Genomic DNA, 26,802 nt, shown 5'->3' with positions numbered 1-26,802 from the left:
CGCTGCCTGCCGAGTGTCCCATGTGCGATTTCCGGTAGTACTCGGAAGCAGGAGTCCCACCTGTAGCAGACGCGGTTGGTGGTGGCTGATTGTGTGGGGTTTCTTTAAACTGCTTCCTGCGGATCCAGTCAGCAGCCAACATGTCTAACAGAAACAATAACAAGCTGCCCAGCAACTTGCCGCAGTTACAGAATCTGATCAAGCGGGATCCGCCAGCCTACGTTGAGGAGGTGGGAGTGCGCCGCGGCGCCGGTGTTGGCCGGGGTGTGACTGGTTTAGACAGTAGCAGGGGGAAGGCGTGCATTGGAGCTGGGACCCTGGTTCGCCCAAAGTTCTCCGGTTAGGTACCTCGGGAGGAAAGAGGTTGAGGAAGGGACAGGCCTCAAGGTTTGTTCCTCATCTCATGGAAACTTGCTCCCTATTTGGATTTTTGAAACTACTGTGTAGTCCCTGCTGCCACAGAAATACCCTTAAAGATCTTTTTTCGCTTTGGGATTTTTCTCCCGACCGCACGGAGGTGGAGAGACAAATGACCCGCGCCCCAGCCTCCAACTTCCAATGCAGATTTTTCAGCCTTTTCCTTTCAGAAACCCCTAAGTTGAGTAAGTCGGTAACTCTTGATGAATCGTCTGTTAGAATGCCTTGGATCGACGATCTGTTTCTGAAAGCCGGAAATGGACCTCCAAACATAAGATTCAAAGCTGGCAGTGGGTACAGTTAAGGAGCAGAAAGGGGTACTGGTCTGGAGGGAGGCCAGTGCTCTGAAAGCACCGAGGAGCAGAGAGGACACCTACTGGCTCAGAAATACTGGGCGAAAGAAAGCGAGGTAGCAGTGTGTCAGGAGAGAAACAGGTTTCAATAGAGCATCGGAATGACTTTTAAAAAATATACTTTATAAAAAATATACTTTATACTTTAAAAAATATAATGCCCTGGCCCCACCCAGGAGTTCTTGGTCTGGGGATTAGAGGGGAATAAGGGATGGCCTGGGAGCCTTGGATATTTGTGGTGACCAATGAACTTACGGGGTGTAATATTAGTTCTCATCATCTTGAGGCGCATATTAGTGGCTGGGCCATGGGTAGGAAGTGTTAAGAAGTGAGATAAAGATTTTATCAGCAGCACACCGGGCTTTGGGGGTCTGTCCTCACTCCTGTCACAATGGCGATATGGAGTCAAGAGACTAGGGTCTTATCTGAAGCATGTAGGGGCTGTAGGTCTTTTTCTTCATTTCTGCTCTTGGAAAAAGCTGGAGACTTAAGAGTTTTGTTTGGGGAAATCAAGGGTTATGTTTTTTGACCGTGTTAGGTTTAAGATGTCTACTGGATATCTAAACAGACATCAGGCAGTTGGAGTTATGAATTTGGAGTTCACTGGACCAGTAAGGGCTGCTAGTGTAAAGAAATACTCATAGTGTCGTTCTCATACACTCAAACAATTTAAAGCTATGGTTTAGGAATGGTGAGTAGATGTAAGGCATGGGACTGAGGCCTGGTGAGTTCCCAACATTAGATTGTTGGGTTGTTGTTAGAATTAAACATAATTAAGTGAGAAAATGTACATAATGTCTTTGGCATATTGCAAGTGCTTAATAAGTAAGTGGAAGCTATTATTATTTCTGTGTGTTAAAAGAAGAGAATTTTGACAGGAGAGTTGTATAGTTGTGGTATGATTTACAGTTTCTGACCCAGTATTTTTCTGATGCTGCAAGTACTCTATATAGACAGAAAATGAAGTAAGGGTCATTTGGATAATAAATAGCAGAATAGAGCCAGAATCTGAGTTTTTTACTCTTGGTTTAATGTTCTTTACACCATACTACCTAAATTTCTAATAATAAAGGAAAGTCTTTAGAATACCTATGATGTATCTCATTTTGAAGAACGCAGATAAGGAAAAGATGTTTCTGTACACCTTTGCCATGTCTTTTATCAGAGATGTCTTTGTACTAAGTAATTTCTCATTTTTACTGAGAAGGTCATATAATAGAAGGTGACTAACTTATATTTTATTTTCGTACAGTTTCTACAGCAGTATAATCACTACAAATCCAATGTGGAGATTTTCAAATTACAGCCAAATAAACCCAGCAAAGAACTGGCAGAGCTGGTGATGTTTATGGCACAGGTAAGATCATAATTTCTGAGTAAAAAAAAAAAAAAACAATTGTTTCACAGTTTGTGGAATATCTCTCTAGTAACACCCAACCTTATTCCATTCAGGAATGGAAACTTAATTAAAAAAATTTTTTGTTTGTTTTTGTTTCTGTGTTTTACAAAGTTTATTTTCTTCCTGAGTTGAATTAGAAGATTTCGCTAGAGCTTTTTGCAGAATCAATCAGAACAAAACTTTCATATGTCTTTTTTCCAAATTCATCATAAGAGCAGATTTTAAATCATGTCACACATATTTTAGTAATGCTACAAGAAAAATGAAAAAGGTCAGAGAAATTAACATGTAGAATAAAAAAATGATTTGGAACCATCTACTTCTATGAAACATAGCCTTTTACTCTCCTTTTGCAGAACATCATAGATATGTGCCTATGAATTGTAGGAGAGAAAGAAACTTCAGAAGAATCTTTGCTTTGTTACAGATTGGTCACTGCTATCCAGAACATTTAAGTAACTTTCCTCAAGAGCTGAAAGATCTTCTTTCCTACAATCACACTGTCTTGGATCCAGATCTTCGGATGGTGAGTCTAGTACTTGGATTTGATAAATTGTGTTGTGTTTATGTGTGCGTGTAGTACGTGTTTAAATGAGAACAGCCTCAGCTAAACATCTTCTTAAAATGTAAATCAGACTGTGTCACGAGTTTCTTAAAATTTTTCTGTGGCTTCTCATTTATGCTTAGAGTAAAACTCACACTTAAATACATGACCTGTTTCTTGCCAGTGTTTTTGACCTCATCTCCTTTTCTGCTACACTTCTTTCTCTGAGTTTTCTGTTCTTCCAGCATGCTAACCCTGCCAGGAAGCTCTCTTCCCTCTTTTGAATACATGATTGATTCCTTCTAGTCATTCAAATCTCAGATGCATTGAGAACCCTAATTGTAACTTACGGTTTTTACAATGCTTTATTTATTCACTTATTTTTTAATCTTAAGAGTTTGAGTAAAATTCAGTTCACATTGGGCAGTGCCAAGCCAGAATTGATTACGAGCACTCCTGTAATGCTTAATTTAATAAATTTACTCATTAACTGGCCAGTTTGAGCATTTAAGCATTGTCACTTTAGTGGTCAATATTGGGTCCTGGCTGAGATCCCCTTTACCAGCCTAGTGCTCCCATTTCTCTCACCTTGGTGAATGTTGACTGGTGGTGGCCCCCAGCTACCCTTTCTCTGGTGCCTTGTCGTCAGCTAAATGAGAGCCCTAGCACCTGGGAGGTTGCCCTGCCAGCCTACAGGTGGTACCTGACTAACCCAAAGGTACAAAAGCCCGGCTCTTCCCTCAGCATGTGTCCACGTTTATGTTGCAGTTTGCACTCCAGAGCTTCTCTGTGATTGGACTAAAGCTAGTTTCCAGTCAAGGACATATCCTTCCTCAGCTTTTCTTCCTGCTTCCTTTACTTCCCTTCTAGAAGAGAGCACGTCCTGGACAAATCACTGTAATGAATCCAGCTCTGCTGTTAGGGAACTCAGCCTTAGGTTATTTTCAGATTTCATACATCTGCTTTTCAGACACCTCTACAGCAGGTAGAACTTACACAAATATTATGATCACAAAACAGAGTAACATCCTGTGCCAAAACTTGTAAAATGCTAAGTCTAGAGAGTCAGCTTTGTTTCCTACTCTTACGTTTTCCCAGGCTTTTTGTAATTCTACCATTTTTATAATTCTTTAGGATTTTATTAATTTCATTAGGCCCAAAAGAAAAAGAATACCATCTCAGACACGCCAAAGTTTCAGCTCTGGGTTGTCAACTGAATGACTCTCAGCTGAGATAAGGGACCTGGCAGCACAGCCCAAGAGACTTCAGACTTAAACTATTAGTCAAAAGATATTTTCTTCTGTCATGAAACTTTTCAAGTCTCTATAGATTATACAGATTTGAGATTTTGAGTATAGAGACTTCGTGTCTTTCCAGGTACTGTAATTAGGTTTTCTTTAAGTTTTATGTGTCTAACAGTACCAACTAAATTGGTCTGCAGGCGTTGTTAAATAAGTAAATATGTGTGTATTAATAGGTTTAAAATAGGTTTAAAAAAGTAATAGAGATTTCCTTTGCTAGAACACAAGGGATTGAGTCTGTGTGATTAGCATTCTTCTTGAGAGGAATCATTTAGATCAAACGGGAGGTTCTTCATTTTAGTTGCCAATTGTGATAACCACCAGTCCTTATCAATTACTGGACTTACTACCTAGTGTGTTTGTTATTTTCCCAGGACTTTTTGAATCATTCCTAAGTTTTTGTTCACTCTTTCCTGCTTACACAGCTAGAACTGACTGTATTTGTTAATGGAAGAAACTAAACATCCATGTATATTAACTTTTACGCAATAAAAATCATTAAAATATTTTTTTACCTTTTTCTTTCTTTGACATTGTAACCTTTTTATGCCTTTTTGTTCATTTCTTTTTTTAAAGCCTTAATTTTAGTCCAAATTTTTATCACCTGGCCAGTGGGAGCTTCTCAGTCATTTTACCAAAGCCCCTTATAATTTTGAAACCATCCTTACATTCTGGCAGAAATAGTTCCTTTTTCCAGCTTTTCCTGCCCCAAGCCTTGGAATCAACAACTGTCCAAGGGTCACTCATTCCATTAATGGAGAACAGTAGTAGAAGCCAAACCTGGGCGATAAGGGTACTTGTGAAAGTCAGTGGTAAGCAGGAGTGTTGCAAGTGCTGCTGCTGGGCAATTCTTGGTACTAATGAAACATCCAGGGAATGCCTTGTAAGATCACAAATCAGTTTGGTGTTTCCAGATTATTCTGTTCTTGTTACCACACCTTTTGTGCTTTTGTGCATTTATTGGTCACATAAGGGTTTTTCATTATCTTGACACTTCTTTGACCTCCATGTGTGAAGTGTTTCTCCCTGAGTCACTGTGAACCAGTTATATTACACTGTTTTACTTTCTTCATGACACGTATCATTATCTGAGATACACCTGTTTATGTGCTTCCTTGCTCGTCTGTCCCCTCTTGTACCCCACTCCCCGGGTAAGGGGCATGAGGGCAAAGACTGACTGTACTGTTCTGATGCCCAGAAGAGTGCCTGGTTAGTAGAAGATATCACATTCTTTTGGAATATACTTACTTCATTTTCTCATTTTAATTTCATCATAATTATCTTATAGTATGTTTTCTTTTCTTTAGACGTTTTGCAAAGCTTTGATCTTGCTGAGAAACAAGAATCTCATCAATCCATCAAGTTTGCTAGAACTCTTCTTTGAACTTCTGCGTTGCCATGATAAACTTCTGCGAAAGGTAAAGGGCAAAGTTGCCTTTTCCCTCCTATATTTCCATGTTTTTTCCTTGCAATAACATTAAACTTGTAGAGTGAATTCGTGATACAGTTAATAATTCTAATAGGAAAAAAACCGATGTTTGTGTGATACAATATGGTGGTAATTAACATTTAATGAGTGCTTACTTTTTGCCAGGCACCATTCAGAGCTTCTTAAATATTTGTTTATTTACAAAATGAGATAGTTTTATTATTACTGTTATTTTACAGATGGAAAGGCTGAGGCACAAAGAGAGAGAGTAACATGCCTAGAGTCATGGGACATGTTAGTGGGGAGGCAGGAATATCAACCCAGGCAAGATGGCTCCAGAGCCCAAGTCTTTTTCTGCTATATTATATTGACTAGCTGAATCAGAGCATGGGCTGGACACTAATGCTATGACAGCCCCCAGCTGATCTCCCAAAACACTACATTTCTTTGTTATAAATATTTCCCTATGACTTTCTATTTGCTTGTATAATTAAGCCTAGAAGCTGAAGGTTTGTAAAAGAAATTTAAGAAAGAAAAATTTTTTTTACATTTAAGGAGTGCCTGGGTGGCTCAGTCGGTTGAGCATCTGACTCTGGATTTCTGCTCAAGTCACGATCCCAGGGTCATAGGGTTGAGCCCCATGTCACACTCTGCACTGGGCTTGGAGCCTGCTTAAGATTCTCTCTCTACCTCTGCCCCTCTCCCTTGGTTGTGTTCTCTTGCTCTCTCTAAGATAAATAAATAAGTAAGCAAGTTAAGTAAATACATACATACATACATACATACATACATACAATTTTTTCCAAGTACCAGTGATAATTTGTATTGCCAGTATCATTTTGCATGCATTAGGGACCAAGTAAATGGGGCAACTTTCCTTTTTTTTAAGTAACAATTTTATGGTGATAAAATTCACATACAGTTCATCTATATAAAGTGTACAGTTGAGTGGTTTTTAGTATATTGACACTTTGGAGCCATCAGACAAATCAGTTTTAGAATATTTTAATCCCCCTCAAAAAGAAACACTGCTCCCGTTAGCAATCACTCCCTATTTCCCCATCTCTGTCAGGCCTAGGTAGCCACCAATCTACTTTTGGTCTCTATAGATTTACCTGCTCCAGGTATTTCATATGAATGGACTCACACAATATGTAGTATGTGTGTATGGCTTCTTTCACTTAGCATAATGCTTTCAGGGGTCATCTATGCTATTGCATGTATCAGTACTTCATTCCTTTTTGTTACCAAATTTATTCCATTATATGGGTTTACCACATTCTGTTTGCCCACTCATCAGTTAATGGACGATTGGGTTGTTTCTACTTTTTGGCTATTGGATGATGCTGCTGTGAATATATGTGTGGACATTGGTGTGGAAATACATTTTCATTTTTCTTGGATATATAACTAGGAGTATAATTGTTGGGTTATATGGCAATTCCATGTTTAACCTTTTCAGGGCAGCTTTCTTTTACATTTTAGCTGTTGCTTTTTGTTTTGTTTATGTGTCTTGTTATAGAATGAAAAGTAAGTAAAATTAAACTTTCGCCTACATTTGTACTTTTCTCCAAGTTGCTCATGAGCAAGGCTACGAATGTTGGTTAATATATATATGTTTTTGTTTCTTTTTCTCAGACTTTATACACACATATTGTCACTGATATCAAGAATATAAATGCGAAGCACAAGAACAATAAAGTGAACATAGTAAGTATCTTTTTGTTTCCCATGTTGAGCAGCATCCTACCAGCAGTGTATTGAGTCTTCCTTCTCCTCGTTTTCTTTAGGTGTTGCAGAATTTCATGTACACCATGTTAAGAGATAGCAATGCAACTGCAGCCAAAATATCTTTGGATGTGATGATTGAACTCTACAGAAGAAACATCTGGTAATTTACTTGTCATTGTCTCTTGAGAAGTAGACTCTTTAGAATTACTACAGAACACATACACAAATATTTTTCTTGATTTTGAGCTCTTTAACATATCTGTCATAAATTAAGTTGGAAATAAAAATAATAGAGCAATCCAAATAACTAATAACATTGGCTGGCATTTCTTTTTTTTTTTTTTAATCTTTTTATACTTTATTATTTTTGAGACAGAGAGAGAGACAGAGTATGAGTGGAGGAGGGACAAAGAGGGAGACACAGAATCTGAAACAGGCTCCAGGCTCTGAGCTGCCAGCACAGAACCTGATGCGGGGCTTGAACCCACAAGCTGTGAGATCATGACCTGAGCTGAAGTCGGACACTTACCGAACTGAGCCACCCAGATCCTCCGGCTGGCATTTCTTGAGCACCTATATCTCATATTACCTTGTTCAACCTTTAGAATAATGTAATTCAGCTTATCTGGAATTATCCCCATTTTATAGGTAACAAAACTAAAGTTCATAGAGTTTAAGCTTAGTAGCTAGCCAAGGGCAGAGCTGAAATTAATACCTGGATATCAGGGGCGCCTGGGTGGCTCAGGCGGTTAAGTGTCTGACTTTTTATTTCTGCTCAAGTCATGATCTCATGGTTCATAAGATCAGACCCCGTGTTGGGTCCTGCACTGATAGCACACTGCCTGCTTGGGATTCTCTCCCTCCCTCTGCTCCTTCCCCGTGCTCACTCACTTGCTTGCTCTCTCTCACGCAAAATAAATAAGCATTTAAAAAAAAAAAAAAAAGCACCTCAGATGTCAGACTCTGAAATCTGTGCTCTTTCTACTCTGGCTCTGAAAATTTTTAAGTCAGTTTATCCCCTATATATAAAATACCATGTTCTGTAAACTTTGGTTTATTGAAATATGGCTCCTGATTCATGTCTTTTGCTTTTTCTTATTCACTAATTTTTATTTTACTATAAAAGTAATATTCATTGCAGCAAAAAAAAAATTGGAGAAGCTAGAAAGGCTTTGTAAATTTTTTGATAGTTTCGCACCCAGAGATGATTGCTATTAACAGTTTACGATATTTTCTCCTTTTTTTAAACGTGAATTTGTAAAAATGGTTGGAATTTTGCTATACTAATAAGTTTGTACTCATTTTTTTGTTTCACTTATCTTCAGTAGGTTCCTGTGTCATTAAAAATTCTTCAAAAAAAAATCCATCTTAAATATGGCTTCATAATTTTCTGACATAAGACTGGACTAAAGTTTAATTAAATGTTCACCTGTGGTTGACTATTTAGCATTTAGCAATCCATGACTTTTTTTTTCCTTTGCAACCCATGACTTTTTATTTTTTTATTTATTTATTTATTTTTTTTAAATTTTTTTTTTAAGGTTTTTTTAATTTATTTCTAGAGAGAGAGAGAGCGTGAGCAGGGGAGGGTCAGAGAGAGAGGGAGACACAGACTCTGTAATAGGCTCCAGGCTCTGAGCTGGCAGTCAGCACAGAGCCCGACGCGGGGCTCGAACCCACGAACTGCGAGATCATGACCTAAGCGAAAGTCGGACGCTTAACCGACTAAGCCACCCAGGCGCCCCAACCCATGACTTTTTAAACTGTGGATTCTAACATGTCGGAAATAGGGATGTCTGAGTGGCTCAATTGTATGTCCAACTCTTGATTTTGTTTCAGATCATGATCCCAGGGTCATGGGACTGAACCCCATATCACTCTCTGGGTTGAGCGTGGAGCCTGGCTTAAGATTTTCTCTCTTTCCCTCTGCCCCTATCCAGCTCGCACGCACTTGCGCACATGCTCTGTCTCAAAAACGAAAGGAAGGAAGGAAGGAAGGAAGGAAAACATAGTGTTTATTTTGTGCCATTGTCAATGCTATGAAATGCAGTAGAATGAAAATTTACTGTGAAAACCTTCATGTGTCTTACCCCAGGAATGATGCCAAAACTGTCAATGTGATAACAACTGCGTGTTTCTCTAAGGTCACCAAGGTGAGTGTCTGCAGAGCTGTGTCTGTAGTCTTCTCCAGATGGAAAGTGGTGGAGATGGCTGTGTAGGGAAGAGGTAGCATAGGGCATGTTTAGTTCGTGTTTAGAAATGCTCTCTTTGTGCTTAGGCTGCCTTCTCTGGCTCAGTTGTGCTTTAGAGGGGCAAATAAAGTTAGGAGTTTTTTAAATGCTTTGTACTAAATGATGCCCTAGTGTTTATTTTGTTCCCTCTTATAATTCTTGCCTATTCTTTTGTTGGGCCAAGGCACAGCTGAAAGAAATTTAAGAATATGTTTGACTTTCTGTTAGAAGGACTACAATGTCACTTTTTTGGAGGTTGGGGGAGTGAGTTGCAGGCTGGATCTAGAAATTCCCGGCAGTCTACTTGAAAGATAACAACTATTGTAGAGCCTGGATGTTTTTATCTAAATATATGCCTTTTAATTATATATATTTTTAGGACAAATAGCATTATTAAAACATTATGTTTTAATTGAGAAAAATGAGCCCAAATCCCACCAGTCTGATTTTCTTCCTTTAGATCCTAGTCCTATGCACGAATAATGTGTAAACAAAAGTATTCATTCTTTGTTGTAAGCTGGAGTGAGTCATTGACTTTGTTCTGATTGGTCTTTAGATACTAGTTGCTGCTTTGACATTTTTCCTTGGAAAAGATGAAGAGGAGAAACAGGACAGCGACTCAGAATCCGAGGTTATACGTTCAACCATAGATGCTTTTTGAGGTTTACCATCTATCAGATTTCATTATTGCTCTCAGTACAGATTGTAAAATCCATAACTGCTAAAGTTAGGAAGAAACTTACATTTCACTTTTATCCTTTATTGTGTTCTGCCATGCTGAGATTTTATTGTTTAGAATTTGTCACTTACATTAACCAAGATTGGTTAAAAAACTAATAAAAGTTAGATTCGTTGAGCCTTGCTCTTAGTTCTAAAGCTAACCTTTATCTCACTATATAAACTTAGAATGAAAGTTGTTGCCAGCATATTTTTTGAGATTATGTCAACATCATAGAGAGTTCAGAAAAGGAGAGGAATAATATGGTATCTTTAAAAGACAAAATCACGGGCGCCTGAGTTGCTCAGTCAGTTAACTGTCTAACTTCACCTCAGGTCATGATCTCATAGTTCGTGTGTTCAAGCCCCACGTCAGACTCTGCTGACAGCTCAGCACTTGGAGCCTGCTTTGGATTGTGTCTCCCTCTCTCTGCCCCTCCCCTGTTCATGTTCTGTCTCTCTCTCAAAAATAAATAAACATTTAAAAGTTAAATAATTAATTAAAATAAAATAAAAGGCAAAATCAAGATTTATGATGTCATGAAATTTTTTTTATTAAAAAATATTTTTTAGCGGTTCCTGGCTGGCTCGGTCAGTTAAGTGTACAACTCTTAATTTTTGCTCAGGTCATGATCTCATGGTTCATGAGTTCCAACGGCACATCAGGCTCTGCATCGATAGTATGGAGCCTGCTTACGATTTTGTCTCTCCCTCTCTGCTTCTCCCTCACTTGGTTGCACACTGGCTTCCTCTCTCAAAATGAATAAATTTATTTCTGAGAGAAAGAGAGAGAGACAGCATGAGCAGGGGAGAGTCAGAGAGAGAGGGAGACACAGAATCTGAAACAGGCTCCAGGCTCTGAGCTAGCTGTTAGCACAGAGCCCAATGCAGGGCTCGAACCCACGGACCATGAGATCATGACCTGAGCCGAACTTGGACACTCAACCAACTGAGCCACCCAAGTGCCCAAAAAAATATTTTTTTAATTAAAATCAAAAAGAAATTCTAAGAAAAAATATCCATTCCCATTTTTAGTATTTTGATAAGACTACTGGGATTTGTAATAAGATCTTCTAATTCATTTTGTTATTTTATTAAATAATGTATGAATAATATATTCTTATTTTAAAAGATTTCAGATATTATAGATACAATAAAAGTTTTCTTAACCTTATCTTATTTCCACTTCCTAATTCTGTCTTCACAGATAACCATTTTGTTTCCTGTGTATTTTTATATGTGTGTGTGTATATTGTTTTACATATATATTAGGTCTTTGAAATCTATGTAAATAACACATTATTCTGCAACCTGCTTTCTTTGTGTCGTATATATAGATACACTGATACATTTAGATCTTCACATATTTCAGAATATGAATGTATTATAGCTTAAGCATTTTCCTTGTGATATTGTTTCTAGTTTTTTCAGTTAAAAACAAAGTTGTATTCTATACCTGGATAAAAATTGAAAGCAAAATATAAAAACAAAAATCAGTGCTGCAGTGAAAATCTTTGTATGTACCTGTTTGTATGCATGAGCAATTAAGTCATGCTCATTTTTTATAGTGGTTGCAGAGCAGAAGTACAAAGGAGTCTTTGAAAGGCTTACTGTTTGCTTCTGTGCAGGTTTTCCTTGTTTACAAAGTAGTCTCTTCTTCAGGATGAAGGACCAACAGCAAGAGACCTGCTAGTGCAATATGCCACAGGGAAAAAAAGCTCCAAAAACAAGAAAAGGTTGGAAAAGGCTATGAAAGTGCTCAAGGTGAGACTTGTACCTGGAAAATGCGGTAGGACTGACTAGACTATAGAGTATGGGATTATTAGCAAAAGCGGTTAAGAATTTGAAATAAATAGCATTTTTGAAAGACTTAGACATGTGTGATGAATTTTTAAGGACTGTTTTTTTAGGTAACTAAATGTTTTCAACTCTAGCAAAATCTATGACTTGAATAAATTAATTTGATTAAATTCACTTTTCACTTATTCTGAGCAAGATGACCTATATAGTAGGGTATTTTTGCTAAACTTACTTTCTCAGGAGAGTACACAAATAAAATACGTTTTATGTTTTGTTATACTTGGTTTAATGTTAAAAGATAAAAACCACCTTTAGTTCTAGTTGAAAGAAAAAGTTTTGGAACAAATTTGTTGTGGGTTCCCTGCCCCCAATAGTCTGATGTAATGTAAATGTTTTTCCTCTCACTTTATTTCAGAAACAAAAAAAGAAGAAAAAACCAGAAGTGTTTAACTTTTCAGCTATTCATTTGATTCATGATCCCCAAGGTATTATAATTATAATTATGACTTCCCAAGTTCTTTTTTGGCCTTATCTTGGCCTGTAACCGGGGAATATAAGATCCTTGGCACTTAATAGATAATCAGTAATTGTTTAGTTGTTACAAGTTTGGTATAGCCTAGGGAATTATGTTCTAAAGTTGTAATTCCCAGTCCACAGAAAATAAGAAAAATGTGGAAGAACAGCTCTTCGCTTCATGTCTTTAACAACACAGTAGTGGTAGGACATTGTACTTGACTAAATGAGAAATTGATTATCTTTTGTTGGTGCAGATTCTGATTTAGTAGGTCTAGGGTGGGGCCCGAGATTCTGTATTTCTAAGAAGCTACCAGGTGGACCCGCTACTGCTGGTCTGCAGACCACACTTTGGGAAGCAAGGTTCTAGCAAACTGTTAAGTGGAGCTCCGGTCAAACAATCATTCAAGATGTTGATGCTAAAATTTTGGGGATCCTTAAGACTTAAATTTGAGCACCATTGAAGATATATTTACCTGAGTGTGAATCTTTTCACCTCTGTCATGCTGCTGTTCTTATCATCCTGGTTCAGCAGAGTGTTTTCAGGTTCAACTATACCACAGTCACTCAACTAACCACTGCCTTTCTTGTAGAGAAAGTTAGATAATGTTGTATAGACTGTGGACTCACAGTGGACTTCTCTGATATTCTCCTTTCCAGATTTTGCAGAAAAACTGCTAAAGCAGCTCGAGAGCTCTAAGGAGAGGTTTGAGGTGAAAATGATGCTCATGAACCTCATCTCCAGATTGGTGGGAATTCATGAGGTTTGCATTACATTATGTTTCTCATTTTGGTGAATATTAGAAGTAGAATTATGGTAAAAGGAAGGCCATTAAGGTAGAACAGTAGCTTAATTTTATCTCTTAAAACCACTTAAACCCATACAATTTACAGAAGACTAAAATCTTTCACTCTGAAAATTGCTGTTTGCATCATTTTGTTTTCTTATCAGTAAGTACGGATGTTAAATTGTACATATATTCAGTTTATGGACAGACTGTTTTGTGTTGTGCTTTTCTACTATTTATTTGTTTTGCATATATGTTTTTCTGAGCCAACGTAAACTGGATATTTTTATTGATTATTACTACATTTTGCAGTTTGTTTATTCCTTTATAGCTTTCCTGACTTCCAGACCATTCTGGTAAGGAGGTTGTCATGTTTGGAAAGTTGAATTTTCTTGTCATTTATTTCATACTGAATTAAATTGCTGGAGCTCCTTGGTGGTATTGTGTGTGTGGATATATACACACACATATATATACATATGCACACATACATATATACAATCACATATGGAAACTTCACAGATACTCATAGACTGCCATTGTAGAAAAGGAGAGATTTCCAAAAAGTTAGACCATGAAGAAATGGACCGTTGAGGTTGTTGCCTACCATTTTGCTCTTGGAATGTACTGCTGTCTACATCATGGGGTGTGTTACTTTCTTTTTTTTTTTTTTTTAATTTACATCCAAGTTAGCATATAGTGCAACAATGATTTCAGGAGTAGATTCTCTTACCCATTTAGCCCATCCTGCCTCCCACAACCCCTCCAGTAGTAACCATCTGTTTGTTCTCCTTATTTAAGAGTCTCTTATGTTTTGTCCCCTTCCCTGTTTTTATATTATTTTTGCTTCCCTTCCCTTATGTTCATCTGTTTTGTATGTTACAGTCCTCATATGAGTGAAGTCATATGATATTTGTCTTCCTCTGACTAATTTTGCTTAGCATGATACCCTCTAGTTCCATCCACGTAGTTGCAAATGGCAAAATTTAATTCTTTTTTGAGTTGCAACTAATACTCCATTATATATATATACATGTGTATATATAATGTGTATATTATACACACATTATTATCCATTCATCCATGGATGGACATCTGGGCTCTTTCCATACTTTGGCTATTGTTGATAGCACTGCTATAAACATTGGGGTACTTGTGTCCCTTCAAGATAGCATACCTATATCCCTTAGATAAAAACCTAGTAGTGCAATTGCTGGGTCATAGGGTAGTTTTATTTTTAATTTTTTGAGGAACCTCCAAACGGTTTTCCAGAGTGGCTGCAACAGTTTGCATTCCCACCAGTAGTGCAAAAGAGATCTTTCTCTGCATGGGATTTGTTACCTTCTTCAAAAAGTTTTTTTAAAGGAAAAAAAGTCAAACAGGCTTGTTTACCGAAAATCTAACAGTGTTGACATACATTCAGTTAAAGGTTAAAGTACCCATGAATGAAAGCACTTGTCCCCTTTTTCTCAGAAAAACTTAACATTTTAGTGAATAAAATGCTTTTTCTCCATGGGCTGTATACAGTCCTACAGCAGGATTACCAGCTCAGTTTATGTTCTGTTTGTGCAGAAATTTCCTGTCAGATCTGAATTTGAGCTTGACAGGAAAGTATAAGTGAAGTGTAACTTATGCGTGGTTTGATGGAAATGATACTAGAGTTTCACAACTGCCTGTAATTGAGCGTCCGTTTTTATATTGAACCTAAATCTTCTGTGTTATTTGTCTGATCTTGGTTTTGCTCTGTGGCTAAATAGAAAAACTTAATTTATTCTGACATGATGAACTTTGAGAAAGAGCAGTCCATCTCCAGAGTTTCTCGTCTGAAGTTAAAGATTGCACCTGCTTTGGTGAACATTTTGTCATTTAAATGTCAAATCACTATGTTGTACACCTGAAAATAATAAATGATAAAACATTGCATGTGAACTGTACTTGAGATTTTAAAAAAAGAATACAGTTGCTTTAATAGCTAGATCCTGTCACCTTTATTTAGGTAGACTCCAGAGTGTTAGTGTTTTCTCTCTAAAATATAGACCTCAGAGTAATTTCTCCAATGTGATTGGACTGGTGTCCGGTAATAAAATGAGAACTTTAGGGATTGGGTACTGAAATTATACCAGGTACTATTCAGATTTGAATTAATATTTTATCCCTTACTTTGAAGCCTTAATATCTTTGCTATTCCTTTTGGTAATCCTGTTTATCTTTGAAGACTTGAAAAAATTAGTTCTGCAGGCTCACCAATCTTAAAAGAATGTTACATTGGGTTGACTTCTGCCCTCCCCTGGTTTATTCTGCATTTACTTTCTTCTTTCTTGATATAATGAGGATAGCAGCTTCGGCTCCCTTTCCTTGGGAAATATAGCACATCAGATCATCTTGGGGCATGAATGCTTGTTGAGAAAGATCAAAAGTAAAAAATGATCCCCAGTTAGTTGAACATGATGATAAAATTGTGTTAGGGAAAAATGAAACTCTACAGCTTCGGTTACATAAATATTAAAGTCCATGCATTTTTTTCCACAGCTTTTTCTCTTCAACTTCTATCCCTTTGTGCAAAGGTTTCTGCAGCCCCACCAAAGAGGTAAGCCTCCCACTTGCCATGTTCCTTTGGTGGCCTTGGGTTAGAGTAACCATCCCAGTCTTTTGTTCTGGAATAAAGAGTTAGGAGTGTGTTTCAGAGAAGGAGAGAGAAACCCTTATGTTTCTTTCCCACAGTCTACCATGGGTTAATTCTGTTCATCAACTTTAAGAAGGTTATTTTTGGGAAACAAAAAACTAGATTCTCAAAGCAGGTGTTTTTGTAATACAAAATTGTGTAATAGAAAATTGTGAAAAAAGAAGTCTGACCTTCTACTATAACTTTGTAATAGAGTATTTTATCTAATTGTCATCATTGCCCTTGTATATTTGCACATAAAAACAACATAAGAGCAGGAAAGAAGAGATATTTGTTTTGCCTTTAAACTTAAACCAAGGTAAGAAGGAAGCCAGCATTTGTTGAACATCTAACATGAGCCAAGCACTGTGCTAAATGCTTTACATGCAGCTTCTCATCAGGTCCTCACTTTAGTCCTGCAAGGTATAGAAATAAAAAAGACCAGCGTCACTCAGCAAATAAATGGCAAATTAGGATTCACCTCACTTCTTTCTTTTGCCTAATTTATACTGCTTGCTCCTTTCAAAGAGAGTGTGTGTCTGTGTGTATTTATTTTCGTAGTTACTCATTCATTTAGTGCTTTCTAGTCTGGGCACTGACTTAGACACTCATAATCTCAACAATGAACATGAAACCATGTCCTCACCTTCACAGAACTTGCATTCTAGAAGGCGATCCAGAGAGTACTATGTGTACAGTGTCCAGGTAAAGATAAGTCTCTTGAGGAAAAAGGAAGCAGAGTTAAGACAGTAGAGAGTGCTGGGGTGGATTCTAATTTAGATTATGTCAGGAAAGACATTTTGATAAGGCAGCAATTGAGCAGGGACCTCAGGGAAGTGAGAGAGTGAGCCGTGCAGATATCTGAGGGTTGGGTGTTCCAGGTAGACTTAGCAGCAGTAGCATTAGGGTCAGAAAGTGCTTACTGTGTTTGCTCTTAGTCCTGAGAAGCAGAGCAATAAACTGACTATCTTTCTGATCTCTTACATTTTTAGAGGTGACAAAGATTCTTCTATTTGCTGCCCAAGCATCTCATCACTTAGTACCCCCAGAGGTGAGAATTCTTAAACCTTACTTCTGTCTGCATAGCAGTGCCACCTGTGACTTTTCCCACAGGCATTACTGCTCCCCTGTCCCCCTGAGAAGAGAAGACAGCAGCTTTTAAGGAGATAGACACAGAAGTTTAGTTACAGAAACTAAAAAAAAAGAAATTTACTATAGAAAAGTGAAGTGTTTTAGAGAAATTGTTGAAAGTTCTGACTTTAATTGCCAAATCTTACGTCAGGGAGATCAAGAGTATAGTAGATTTATAATGATGATTTTTCAAAGCTGATCATTCCTTTCTTTGAGTAAAATAGCATTGAATTGTCCTGGGTCAAAACAATTTTTAAAATCCATACTGGAAAATAATATTGAAGGAGAGCAAAATTTAATCTGAGGATAACCAAGAAGACTGACACCCAGAATACTTTGATCTGTCTTCCTCAGTCTTGATTTCTTCTAACTCCCAAACCAAAGATGGAAGGCTGTCTTTTCACTGTGAATCATCTGTTGTCCCTTCATCCTCAAGTGTTTGAGTCGGTGGAGACATTTAACAGCTTTCATCTTTCCTTTTTTTCCCAATTCAGATCATTCAGTCATTGCTCATGACCGTGGCCAACAATTTTGTCACCGACAAGAACTCTGGGGAGGTCATGACAGTAGGGTATGTAGAACATGCCTGGAGGAAATGGGTGTGTTTTCAATGTGTAGTTGGTCCTGGAAGCCCTATAAAACCCAACTGCTATACCTTTAGATTTGGTCTTTTTTAGGAAACCTTAGACTGAACCATCTGAGATTTCTGTTGGGTTTTTTTAAATTCATTTTTCTTTTTTAGAATCAATGCTATAAAAGAGATAACAGCTCGATGTCCTCTAGCCATGACTGAAGAACTTCTCCAAGACCTGGCTCAGTATAAAACACACAAAGATAAGAGTAAGTTGCATGTTATTCTCTATAGATGAATTATCGAGTGACTCTTTTTTCTCAATAGACTCTTTGCTCTGGAGTTTCTTTTCTTTTTTTAAAGATTATTCATTTTTGAGAGAGAGAGCACGTGTGCTCACATGTGAGTAGGGGAGGGGCAGAGAGAGGGGGAGAGAGAATCTCAAAAGGCTCTGTGCTGACACAGGCCTCAATCTCACAAACCGTGAGATCATGACCTAAGCCAAAATCAAGAGTCAGGCGCTTCACCAACTGAGCCACCCCCACTCTGGAGTTTCTAATTAAAAGTGTTATTTTACAGATGTGATGATGTCTGCTAGAACTTTGATTCAGCTCTTCCGAACACTGAATCCTCAGATGTTGCAAAAGAAATTCCGGGTAGGTAAAATATGCATATGTTGATCTAAAGGTTAGGGTCTTAGAAGGTGAGAATCATTTCCTACAAAATGAGTTTTAGTGTTTGTGATGCTTCTGCTATGAGTATTGGTCAGTAGTATTCTTTAAGCTCAGAATACAACTGATTAAATACCATTGTTTAAATATTTTATAGTTGGCATGTGCTCTTTGATGCTGACTGACTCTTTATTTATGTATGTATTTTTAAGTTTATGTATTTATTTTGAGAGAGAGAGTGTGTGTATGCATAGAAGAGCAGAGAGACAGAGAGAGAAGCCTAAGCAGGCTCTACACAGTCAGTGCAGAACCAATTGTGGGGCTCAATCCCACAAATCATGAGATCATGACCTGAGAGGAAATCAAGAGTTGGACGTTTAACTGACTGAGCTACCCAGGTGCCCTTCTAAGGACCTTATTAAAAACAATTTCTTTTCCTTTAGGGTAAGCCTACAGAGGCCTCCACAGAAGCAAGAGTGCAAGAATATGGAGAATTAGATGCTAAAGATTACATTCCAGGAGCAGAAGTTCTAGAAGTTGAAAAAGAAGAGAATGCTGAAAACGATGAAGGTTCATTTTCATTTTAACATTTTCCAGGATAAAATCACTTCTATACTGTATTGACCTTGAAATCTTTATGTTGATTGAACACTCATTCAGCAGATATTTATTGAGCAAGGACTATGTGCCAAGGACTGTTACAAACATTAGAGATCAAAGGGCATCATTCTGTGCTTAGGGAACTTACACTGTAGTGTAGATGTCTGTTCACATCCTCCAGGGAAGCTGTTCCTTATCAAGATCATGCTGGGCACTTGGGAAAGATAATGGTTTTTTTTTTTTAATTTTTTTTTTTTTAATGTTTTATTTATTTCTAGGAGAGAGAGAGAGAGACAGCGTGAGCAGGGGAGGGTCAGAGAGAGAGGGAGTCACAGACTGAAATAGGCTCCAGGCTCTGAGCTGGCAGTCAGCACAGAGCCCGACGCGGGGCTCGAACCCACGAACCGCGAGATCATGACCTAAGCGAAAGTCGGACGCTTAACCGACTAAGCCACCCAGGCGCCCCATGGGAAAGATAATGGTTTTTTGTTTTTGCCTAGAAAAAAATGAGAATTAGTCCTAAATAGTCCTTCAAGATTCTCTTTGGTGAAGGAGAAGGCTTGGTGAACTTGTTGAAGAATACTTAAATTGCCAGGGTTTGTGTTTATTATCTTGGTCCCTAGAGTCCTATCTTCTTCCTGTTAGTTCATTCATTGTATTAATAAAACCTTTTAAAGCATTACATGTGAGCTAGCCACTGTCAATGGGAAGATGAATGATATGGTTCCTGCCCTTAAAGTCTTTTCATGAATAGCTCAGCATGAGCAAAGCCCTGAAGGATTTAGGAAACTATTATAATGTAGGATACAGGGTAGGATATAGCAAGATACCAGACTAGAGATAGAGTTGGGGCCTTATCAGGCATGGTTGTGTATATGCCATACCAAAGAGCCCGAGACACTCTAATGGGGAACAACTGAAAAATTGCAAGGGTTTGTGATTTTGAAAGGTTCTTGTGACTCCATTAAGAACTAATATCTCTTCATTGAGGTGTCTACCAGGTTGTTTCACATCCAGAGTCTTTGACTTCAGTTCTCTGAAGGATTGTGGCTTGCTAATTTCTAAAAATGTATATAAATATCCTTAGGTGAGTTGTTAGCTACTTGCTGTGTGCTAAATGTACATGTACAGTTTTGATGGACCTTTCTTGGTGGAAAGAACATGAACCCTAGAGCCAGACATGATTTCCATTCCATTGTAGACTGCATTTTCTAGCAGTATGGCTCGGGGCAGGTAACTTGTAGGGTCTGTTCCTCTTCTGTTGAATTGTGAGAGGTAAATGATTGTAAGATTTAAGCTCATGGTAGACCATGGTCAGTGCTTATTCTGCATTCCATAAAGTAATTACGTTGTGGCTTATTTAACAATAAACATTGTTCAATTCTTGGTCAGTAGAGCTCCACTGACTTTGATCACCTTACTTTTGCTTGATTTGTTTCAACTCACTGTGAGTACTCAACATAAAGTGATAGTACCAACAGTGTGCTGCTTCTCACACAGATGGGTGGGAGACTACCAGTCTCAGTGAGGAGGCAGATACCGATGGTGAATGGGTTGACGTGCACCACTCTTCTGATGAAGAACAGCAAGAAATCGTAAGTCCTGAAATTACCTTGTGCAAGTGCACCACTTGGATGTTCGTTAACACCTAATTCATGTTGGGCCTTGTTGGGGTTCTAAGCTCTCGCTTGAGCTAGTGGCTCTTTAAACCTTTTTTGTGTGCTTTCAAGTCCAAGAAGCTTAACAGCATGCCTATGGAAGAGCGGAAAGCCAAAGCTGCAGCCGTTAGCACCAGCCGAGTTTTAACTCAGGAAGACTTCCAGAAAATCCGCATGGCCCAAATGAGGAAAGAACTTGACGCTGCGCCAGGGAAAGCCCAAAAGAGGAAATACATTGAAATAGATAGTGATGAGGAGCCCAGGTAAAACAATACATAAACCAGGTCTTCTTCAGACAGCTCATGCGGTGATGAAAGTATTAGGGAAAGGAATTCCACCCTTGTTTCATATTGTATTTGTTCTTCACCCCAGGGGTGAGTTACTTTCTCTTCGGGATATTGAACACCTTCATAAAAAACCGAAGTCTGATAAGGAGACAAGACTAGCAACGGCAATGGTAAGTGAGGCATAGCGTTCCCTTCAAACAAAAAGCAAATAAGCTGAAAAATGAAATAAAATGAATAGCCACAGAATGACAGCATTTTATTTTGATGTTTTATATAAAGGCATAATTAACATAAAGTACAATGGACAGGTATTAGATGTTCTGTTAGATGAGTTTTAACAGCTAGATAACCATGTAACCACCACCTAAAATGAGATGTTAGAACATAGGAAGACAATAGTATGTGTTCTGGTATCTGGGAGGCATCCAAGCTATTAGGAAAGCAGGGGAACGTTTAATAATCATTAATGAAAAGCCTCCGGCAAGTGCTGTGCCTGTGATGGCACATTCCCAACATTTCCTACTGCCTACCATTTCAGCTTGCTTTTCTGTGTTTATTTGTTTTAGGTACCATCCCATATGGTTCCATGTCACCCTGGGCATTCTATTTGCACTGATCTGTTTAGATCAGTTTAAAAATCCATGTTCTTTCTTCCCTGACTTTTTGTAGTCTCTCCCTCCTTCTGAAATGCTCTACCCTTCCCCTCCTTTCTCCCACCATTAAGGCACCATGAATACCTTAATCCTATAATAAACAGTTTACCAGTCTCCCTTGATAGGAAGCTCCTCTGGCCTGACCAGCTGAATTATGACCTTTACCTCCACTGAGCTTCCCTTGCCCCATTACAGCATATAATGGTCCTTTCTCCCCTGGACTGAGTCCCTGGAGAGCAAGGATTGAGTTCCATCAACGTTTTTGTCCTTGGCACCCAGAAGAGTGCCTAGTATAGAGGAGACCCATATGTGGATTAGATAACCCCTGAAGTGTTTTTGTGTGTTTGCTAATAGGCTGGGAAGACAGACCGAAAAGAATTTGTGAGGAAGAAAACCAAAATGAACCCATTTTCTAGTTCCACAAATAAAGAGAAGAAAAAACAGAAGAACTTCATGATGATGCGGTATAGCCATAATGTCCGGTCAAAGAACAAGCGTTCCTTCCGAGAAAAGCAGGTGAGTTCAGCTTGAAGCTTGATTGGTTAGAATACTGTTGTCATTTTAAGACTTCTTTACTCCAGAGAGAGTTGTGCCTTTCAGGACCTTATGTTAGGATTAATGGGGAGCATTATTAGAGAACATGGAGAGGTGGCAACTGGTCAGGGCATGTAAATCCTACATCTGACTTGGTTGAAATTCAGCTCTGTGACCAAAGGGAGCGTCTGTTTTCCTCCTTTGTAACTGCAGGAGTGTGAGTTAGATGGCCTGTAAGACATCCTTATGCTAAAATTCTTGACATTACATCTGTGAAACATAATATCATGATCCTTGTGTGCCCTTTTGTAAAACTTTTATGTTTATAGGTTTTGGGGATTTCATTTTACCCCTTTGTGATCTTTGATGTGTAGTCCTCTTGTGGCTCAGTTGCCTTGCTTATTTTAGTAATTTACTATAATAAATTCATGTTTTCATCTCTTTCTCTACGGAGAGTGTACCAGAGCATATTCTGAAGGAATGCCAGGAAATCAAGTCAAGATTAAACCAGTGTTCCTAAGTTGCTAGCCAAAAATGAGCCTGCCAGGCCGAAATGTTAACGGCCAGCTTTCCACAGCAGTGTTCATTGGTGCAGGCACCCAGGCAGTACTCACTGAATTAAGGTGCCACTTAAAATCTACCTATCTGCTTTTTAATCTTTCGAGTTCTAGAACATCACATAAATAATAATAAAGTGTCCAGCATTTTGAACAGAGGTTGTTGAAACTAAGGTGAAAAGAAAGGTGCAGTTTCAGATTTTAAATATCTGAGTTTTGCCAATTCAATTTAAATTCATGGTTGAATTGGTTCAGTCCATTAGCTTATCCTTCAGCAGACCTTTATAAGATTTGAGGGTTGAGGAAATAGAATCACTGAGTTGCACCATGGTTTGTTCCTTCTTTCATTATGCAGTTTTTGTGACCTTGCTGCATTTGTGACAGAGGGTGTCCCCCCGCTTCTTATTTCCTGTTGTTTTAGTGAGCCTTTTTTGGCATGATTTGGAAGCCTTGTGTAGTTTCTTGCCAGTACCTCCTGAGTCATGAAGCTCCTCTCAAAGACTAATGATTTTTTTAAAGAGTTCATTGGACATATGCACTTGTTGGTTCAAGAATCTTTTTTTCTTGTTCTCCAGTTTTCTTGCCATTTGTAATCTAAAATTAATCAGAATTTCTATGTATGTGTCCTGACCCTTTTCTTTCTTCAAGGCCTCTCCATTATAAAACTTAACTCTAGGTTCCCAATTTTCTTATTCTCTCCTTCACTCCAGACCAGCACTGCCCAGTAGAAATTCAATACAGACCACATATATAATTTTAAAAGAAAAAATTAAAAAGAAAAAGGTGAAATTAATTTTAGTAATACATCTTATTTTAACCTAATATTTCAGTGTGTAATCAATATAAAAATCACTAGTGAGATACTTTACCTTCTTGCTTTTGAACTAACTGATATCCAGTGTGTGTTTTACACTTGTGGCACATCTCAGTTTGGGCTATTTTTCAGGTGTCCAAAAGCCACATGCAGTTAGTGACTACTGTATTGGATAGTGCAACTTTAGAGCATCCCCAAAATTGACCTGTGTCCCTAAAATAGAAAAGCTCAGTTCAGTCTACCTTTTGTGTATTTCTTTTGCTACTCACACAGAACACTTTTAACATTTAGGTCACCAAATATGTGGAAATTTTTTCCCCCACGAGCAATTCTCTGCAGTACTTGCTAGATATCCTGCAATTTAACTCAGTTCTGACATTGTTTTCCTGGAAATAGTGCCAGATCCCACAGGTTAAGGGCTCAGCCACACGAGACTGTACTCGCCACCTCCCCTAATGTGCCTCCCCCTCCACATGCATGCACACACACACTCGCACACTTCAGAAACCAGTCTCAAGCCCAGTGTTTCTGACTAGTGACCCCCTCCTTGGGTTTGGTTAATTTGCTACAGCTGCTTTTGGGACTCAGGGAAACTGTTACTTAAGTTTACCAGTTTTTTAAAGTATATGACAAAGGATACAGATGAATAGCCATATGAAGAAATACATAGGGCAGGGTCTGGGACGGTCCCAAATGCAGAAGCTTCTGTCCCTGTAGAGTTGGGGTGCATCTCCCTCCTGGTGTGAATGTGTTTGCCAGCCTGGAAGCTCTCAGAACCTCACATTACAGGAATTTTTTTTTTGAAGGCTTTATCACATAGGACTAATGAATTAAGTATTCTGTTCCTACCCTCTTTCTCCTCTCCGGAGGGGTTTGTATTTTGGGGGCAGGAATTGCTGAAAATTCCAAGCTTCTTTTTTTTTTGTTTCTGTTTATTTATTTTTGAGAGAGAGACAGAGAAAGAGAGACAGAGACAGAGCATGAGTGGGAGAGAGGCAGAGAGAGAGGGAGACACAGAATCTGAAGCAGGCTCCAGGCTCCTAGCTGTCCGCACAGAGCCCGCTGAGGGACTTGAACTCACAGACTACAAGACCATGACCTGAGCTGAAGTTGGATGCTTAACTGACTGCGCCACCCAGGCACCCTGAAAATTCCAAGCTTCTGTTTATGGCTTGGTCTTTCTTGGACCAGCCCCCATCCAGGAGTCTACCTTGTTGCCTCATTAGAACACAAGATGCTCATAGAGCTCTTATCGCTTAGGAATTTACAGGGGTTTTGGAAGTCCTGTGTCAGGGAGAGGCTCAGAAACAAATATTAAAATGAGATGCTCTTATCACTTAGGAAATTACCCAAGTTTTAGGAGCTCTGTGCTAGAAACCAGGGGCAGAGACCAATATATATATTCTATTATCTTACACACTTAAGCTTTCTCTGGGAACAGAGCATCACATTTCATACTCCTTCTGCCCCTCAGTGATATTTTATTGTTCTATTTAAAAGGGTCTTACGTGGCTTGAAAGTGTACATGAGGTCTTCTTGTAAATTTTTAGAATATAGTCGTAGAATATAAAAACAGGTGAGACTCTAAAAGGCAGGTGAAGCATATGGCAGAGAAAGAGGAGGATGGATCTTCCAGTAAAGCCTTTAGATAAGGGAAGGAAGAGGAGGGAGAATATACTAGTTCCTTGTGGTCAGATGATGGCATTTGAAGGGAGAAGGGAACTGAGATATGTGTGGCAATAGTGAGTAGCCTGTGCTTTACAAAGTTTAATGAGCAAAATTAAACTTGCTCCCTGTAACCTTAGGTTATAACATCATTAGCCAGCGTACAATTCTTACTATAGAGTTTTAACTCCTTTAATCAATGTGCAACAATATGAGCAGGTACTGTGATTTTATATTTTACATTATACAGATGAGGAAATAAGACAGAGGAGTCTGAGAAATACCTCCTCAGCCGTGCAAGTTAGGTTAAAATTAACTTGTTAATTTTCCTATCTTTGGTAGCTGTTCTGCCTATCTACAAAGACATTCCAAGACCCAGATAAAAAAGGCAAGGAGTCAATAACTTAAAATCATAAAATCCAAAAAGTTTGAACATTTAAGATAAAGAGTAACTCCCACCCCCAAAAAATGCTTTAACAAAGCAAACAAACAAAAACTCATACTTTGTTGAAATTCAAAAGACATCTTAAAAATTTTCTAGGAATCAAAGAACAGTGCTTGAGAACTTGTAGAATAGTATCCATCACATATACACTTAATCATCTCAGGAGGATTTGTTGACAGGAACTCCATTGCTATACATTTCCATAGAACCAAATTAGTATAATGGAGTCTTCAAGAGTTGCCATGTTTAGATATTTTTTTCTTATGTTCCAGCTGGCACTACGAGATGCACTTTTGAAAAAGAGAAAAAGAATGAAGTAACCTCCAAGCAAGTTTTCCATTCCAAGAAAAATGCTCAGTTTGTATCATTATTTTGAAAATTAGTTAATCAAGAATGTTTGTTTACATTAAAAAGTGCCTAAGTACTGTATTGTGAAAAACACAGTAAACTTGGTAGCAACGTGGTATTATTGTTTTGGAGATGGGGAATGGTGGGAATGTTTGAAATGTAAACAGTAGTGATATTGTAAAATCATTTTCATTTAGCATTCATGCAAAAAAAAAAAAATGTGTGTCTACTAATTGTCATTGGAGATGTAAAAATGAATGAGCCATAACCCTTCACAGAAGGCATTCATAGCTTATTTGGGAAATAGGAGGGGGCAGATGTGTGTTATATGTTATTTATAGTGCAGTGTAAATAGTTCTCTAGTAGAGCTAGGTCCCTGCTTCTCTGGGGTCATAGAGGACTCTGCGGGGCATGGGAGTTCCATTTTCTCTTAAAACAGGACAGTGTTACAAGAGTAAGAGATTCTTACTTGTATATAGGCTTACCTGCTGAAGACAGGTCCTTGCTGTACAGATTTTATGTAGACAATTTAGCTGTTTTAGTCCATCCAAAAAATTTCAGTATTTTTTTGAATGCCAGGTACAGGCTTTTTGGTTAAGACCTCACTTTTAAAATTGCCTTAAGTATATATAGTAATCTTGCAGTGTTTTTAGTTTGTCATTTGGGCCTCCACAGAAGAAGAAATCAGATTGGTTTCTTCAGCCTGCCTTCATGCTGTATATTTTCAGCCCACTGTGCTTTGTCTCAGTAAAAGATTCCTAATGTCAGATAGGTTCTGTTGTGTGTGTCGAGTGCTGTGTTGGTCTCCCTTCCTTGAGCATGTTTAAGTAGATTTCAAGGCCCAGTCAGTCTTTCTTTGCAAGTTGCTGCATTTGGAAAATAGTTCGGTGCCTTTGCCTCAGATATCCTAGATAGGAACATGTGGTAGATGAGAAACTTGTTCTTTGTTACTTTAGAATAAAAGACAATTTTCTGCCCACCCA

General features: G+C 38.3%; 1 protein-coding gene across 1 annotated transcript; it reads left to right on the top strand.

The window, feature by feature from the left end:
- SDAD1 (SDA1 domain containing 1) lies at window positions 1–26,590 on the top strand. The gene is made up of 22 exons (XM_039230990.1): window positions 1–230; window positions 2,023–2,127; window positions 2,597–2,695; window positions 5,322–5,432; window positions 7,082–7,153; window positions 7,234–7,334; window positions 9,270–9,327; window positions 9,962–10,036; window positions 11,785–11,886; window positions 12,338–12,407; window positions 13,096–13,199; window positions 15,753–15,810; window positions 16,878–16,936; window positions 17,511–17,587; window positions 17,759–17,856; window positions 18,167–18,243; window positions 18,702–18,828; window positions 20,359–20,453; window positions 20,589–20,779; window positions 20,889–20,973; window positions 21,811–21,972; window positions 25,744–26,590. Exons 1-22 carry the CDS (start codon window positions 141–143, stop codon window positions 25,789–25,791), a joined length of 2,064 nt encoding a protein of 687 aa, XP_039086921.1. The 5' UTR covers window positions 1–140; the 3' UTR covers window positions 25,792–26,590.
- The last annotated feature ends 212 nt before the right edge of the window (window positions 26,591–26,802 follow it).

This window comes from Hyaena hyaena, unplaced genomic scaffold, assembly GCF_003009895.1.
Source record: "Hyaena hyaena isolate Hyena2069 unplaced genomic scaffold, ASM300989v1 scaffold_54, whole genome shotgun sequence".
NCBI lineage: Eukaryota > Metazoa > Chordata > Mammalia > Carnivora > Hyaenidae > Hyaena > Hyaena hyaena.
The sequence above is the reverse complement of the archived record's forward strand: the minus strand, read 5'-3'. Positions and strand labels throughout refer to the sequence as shown.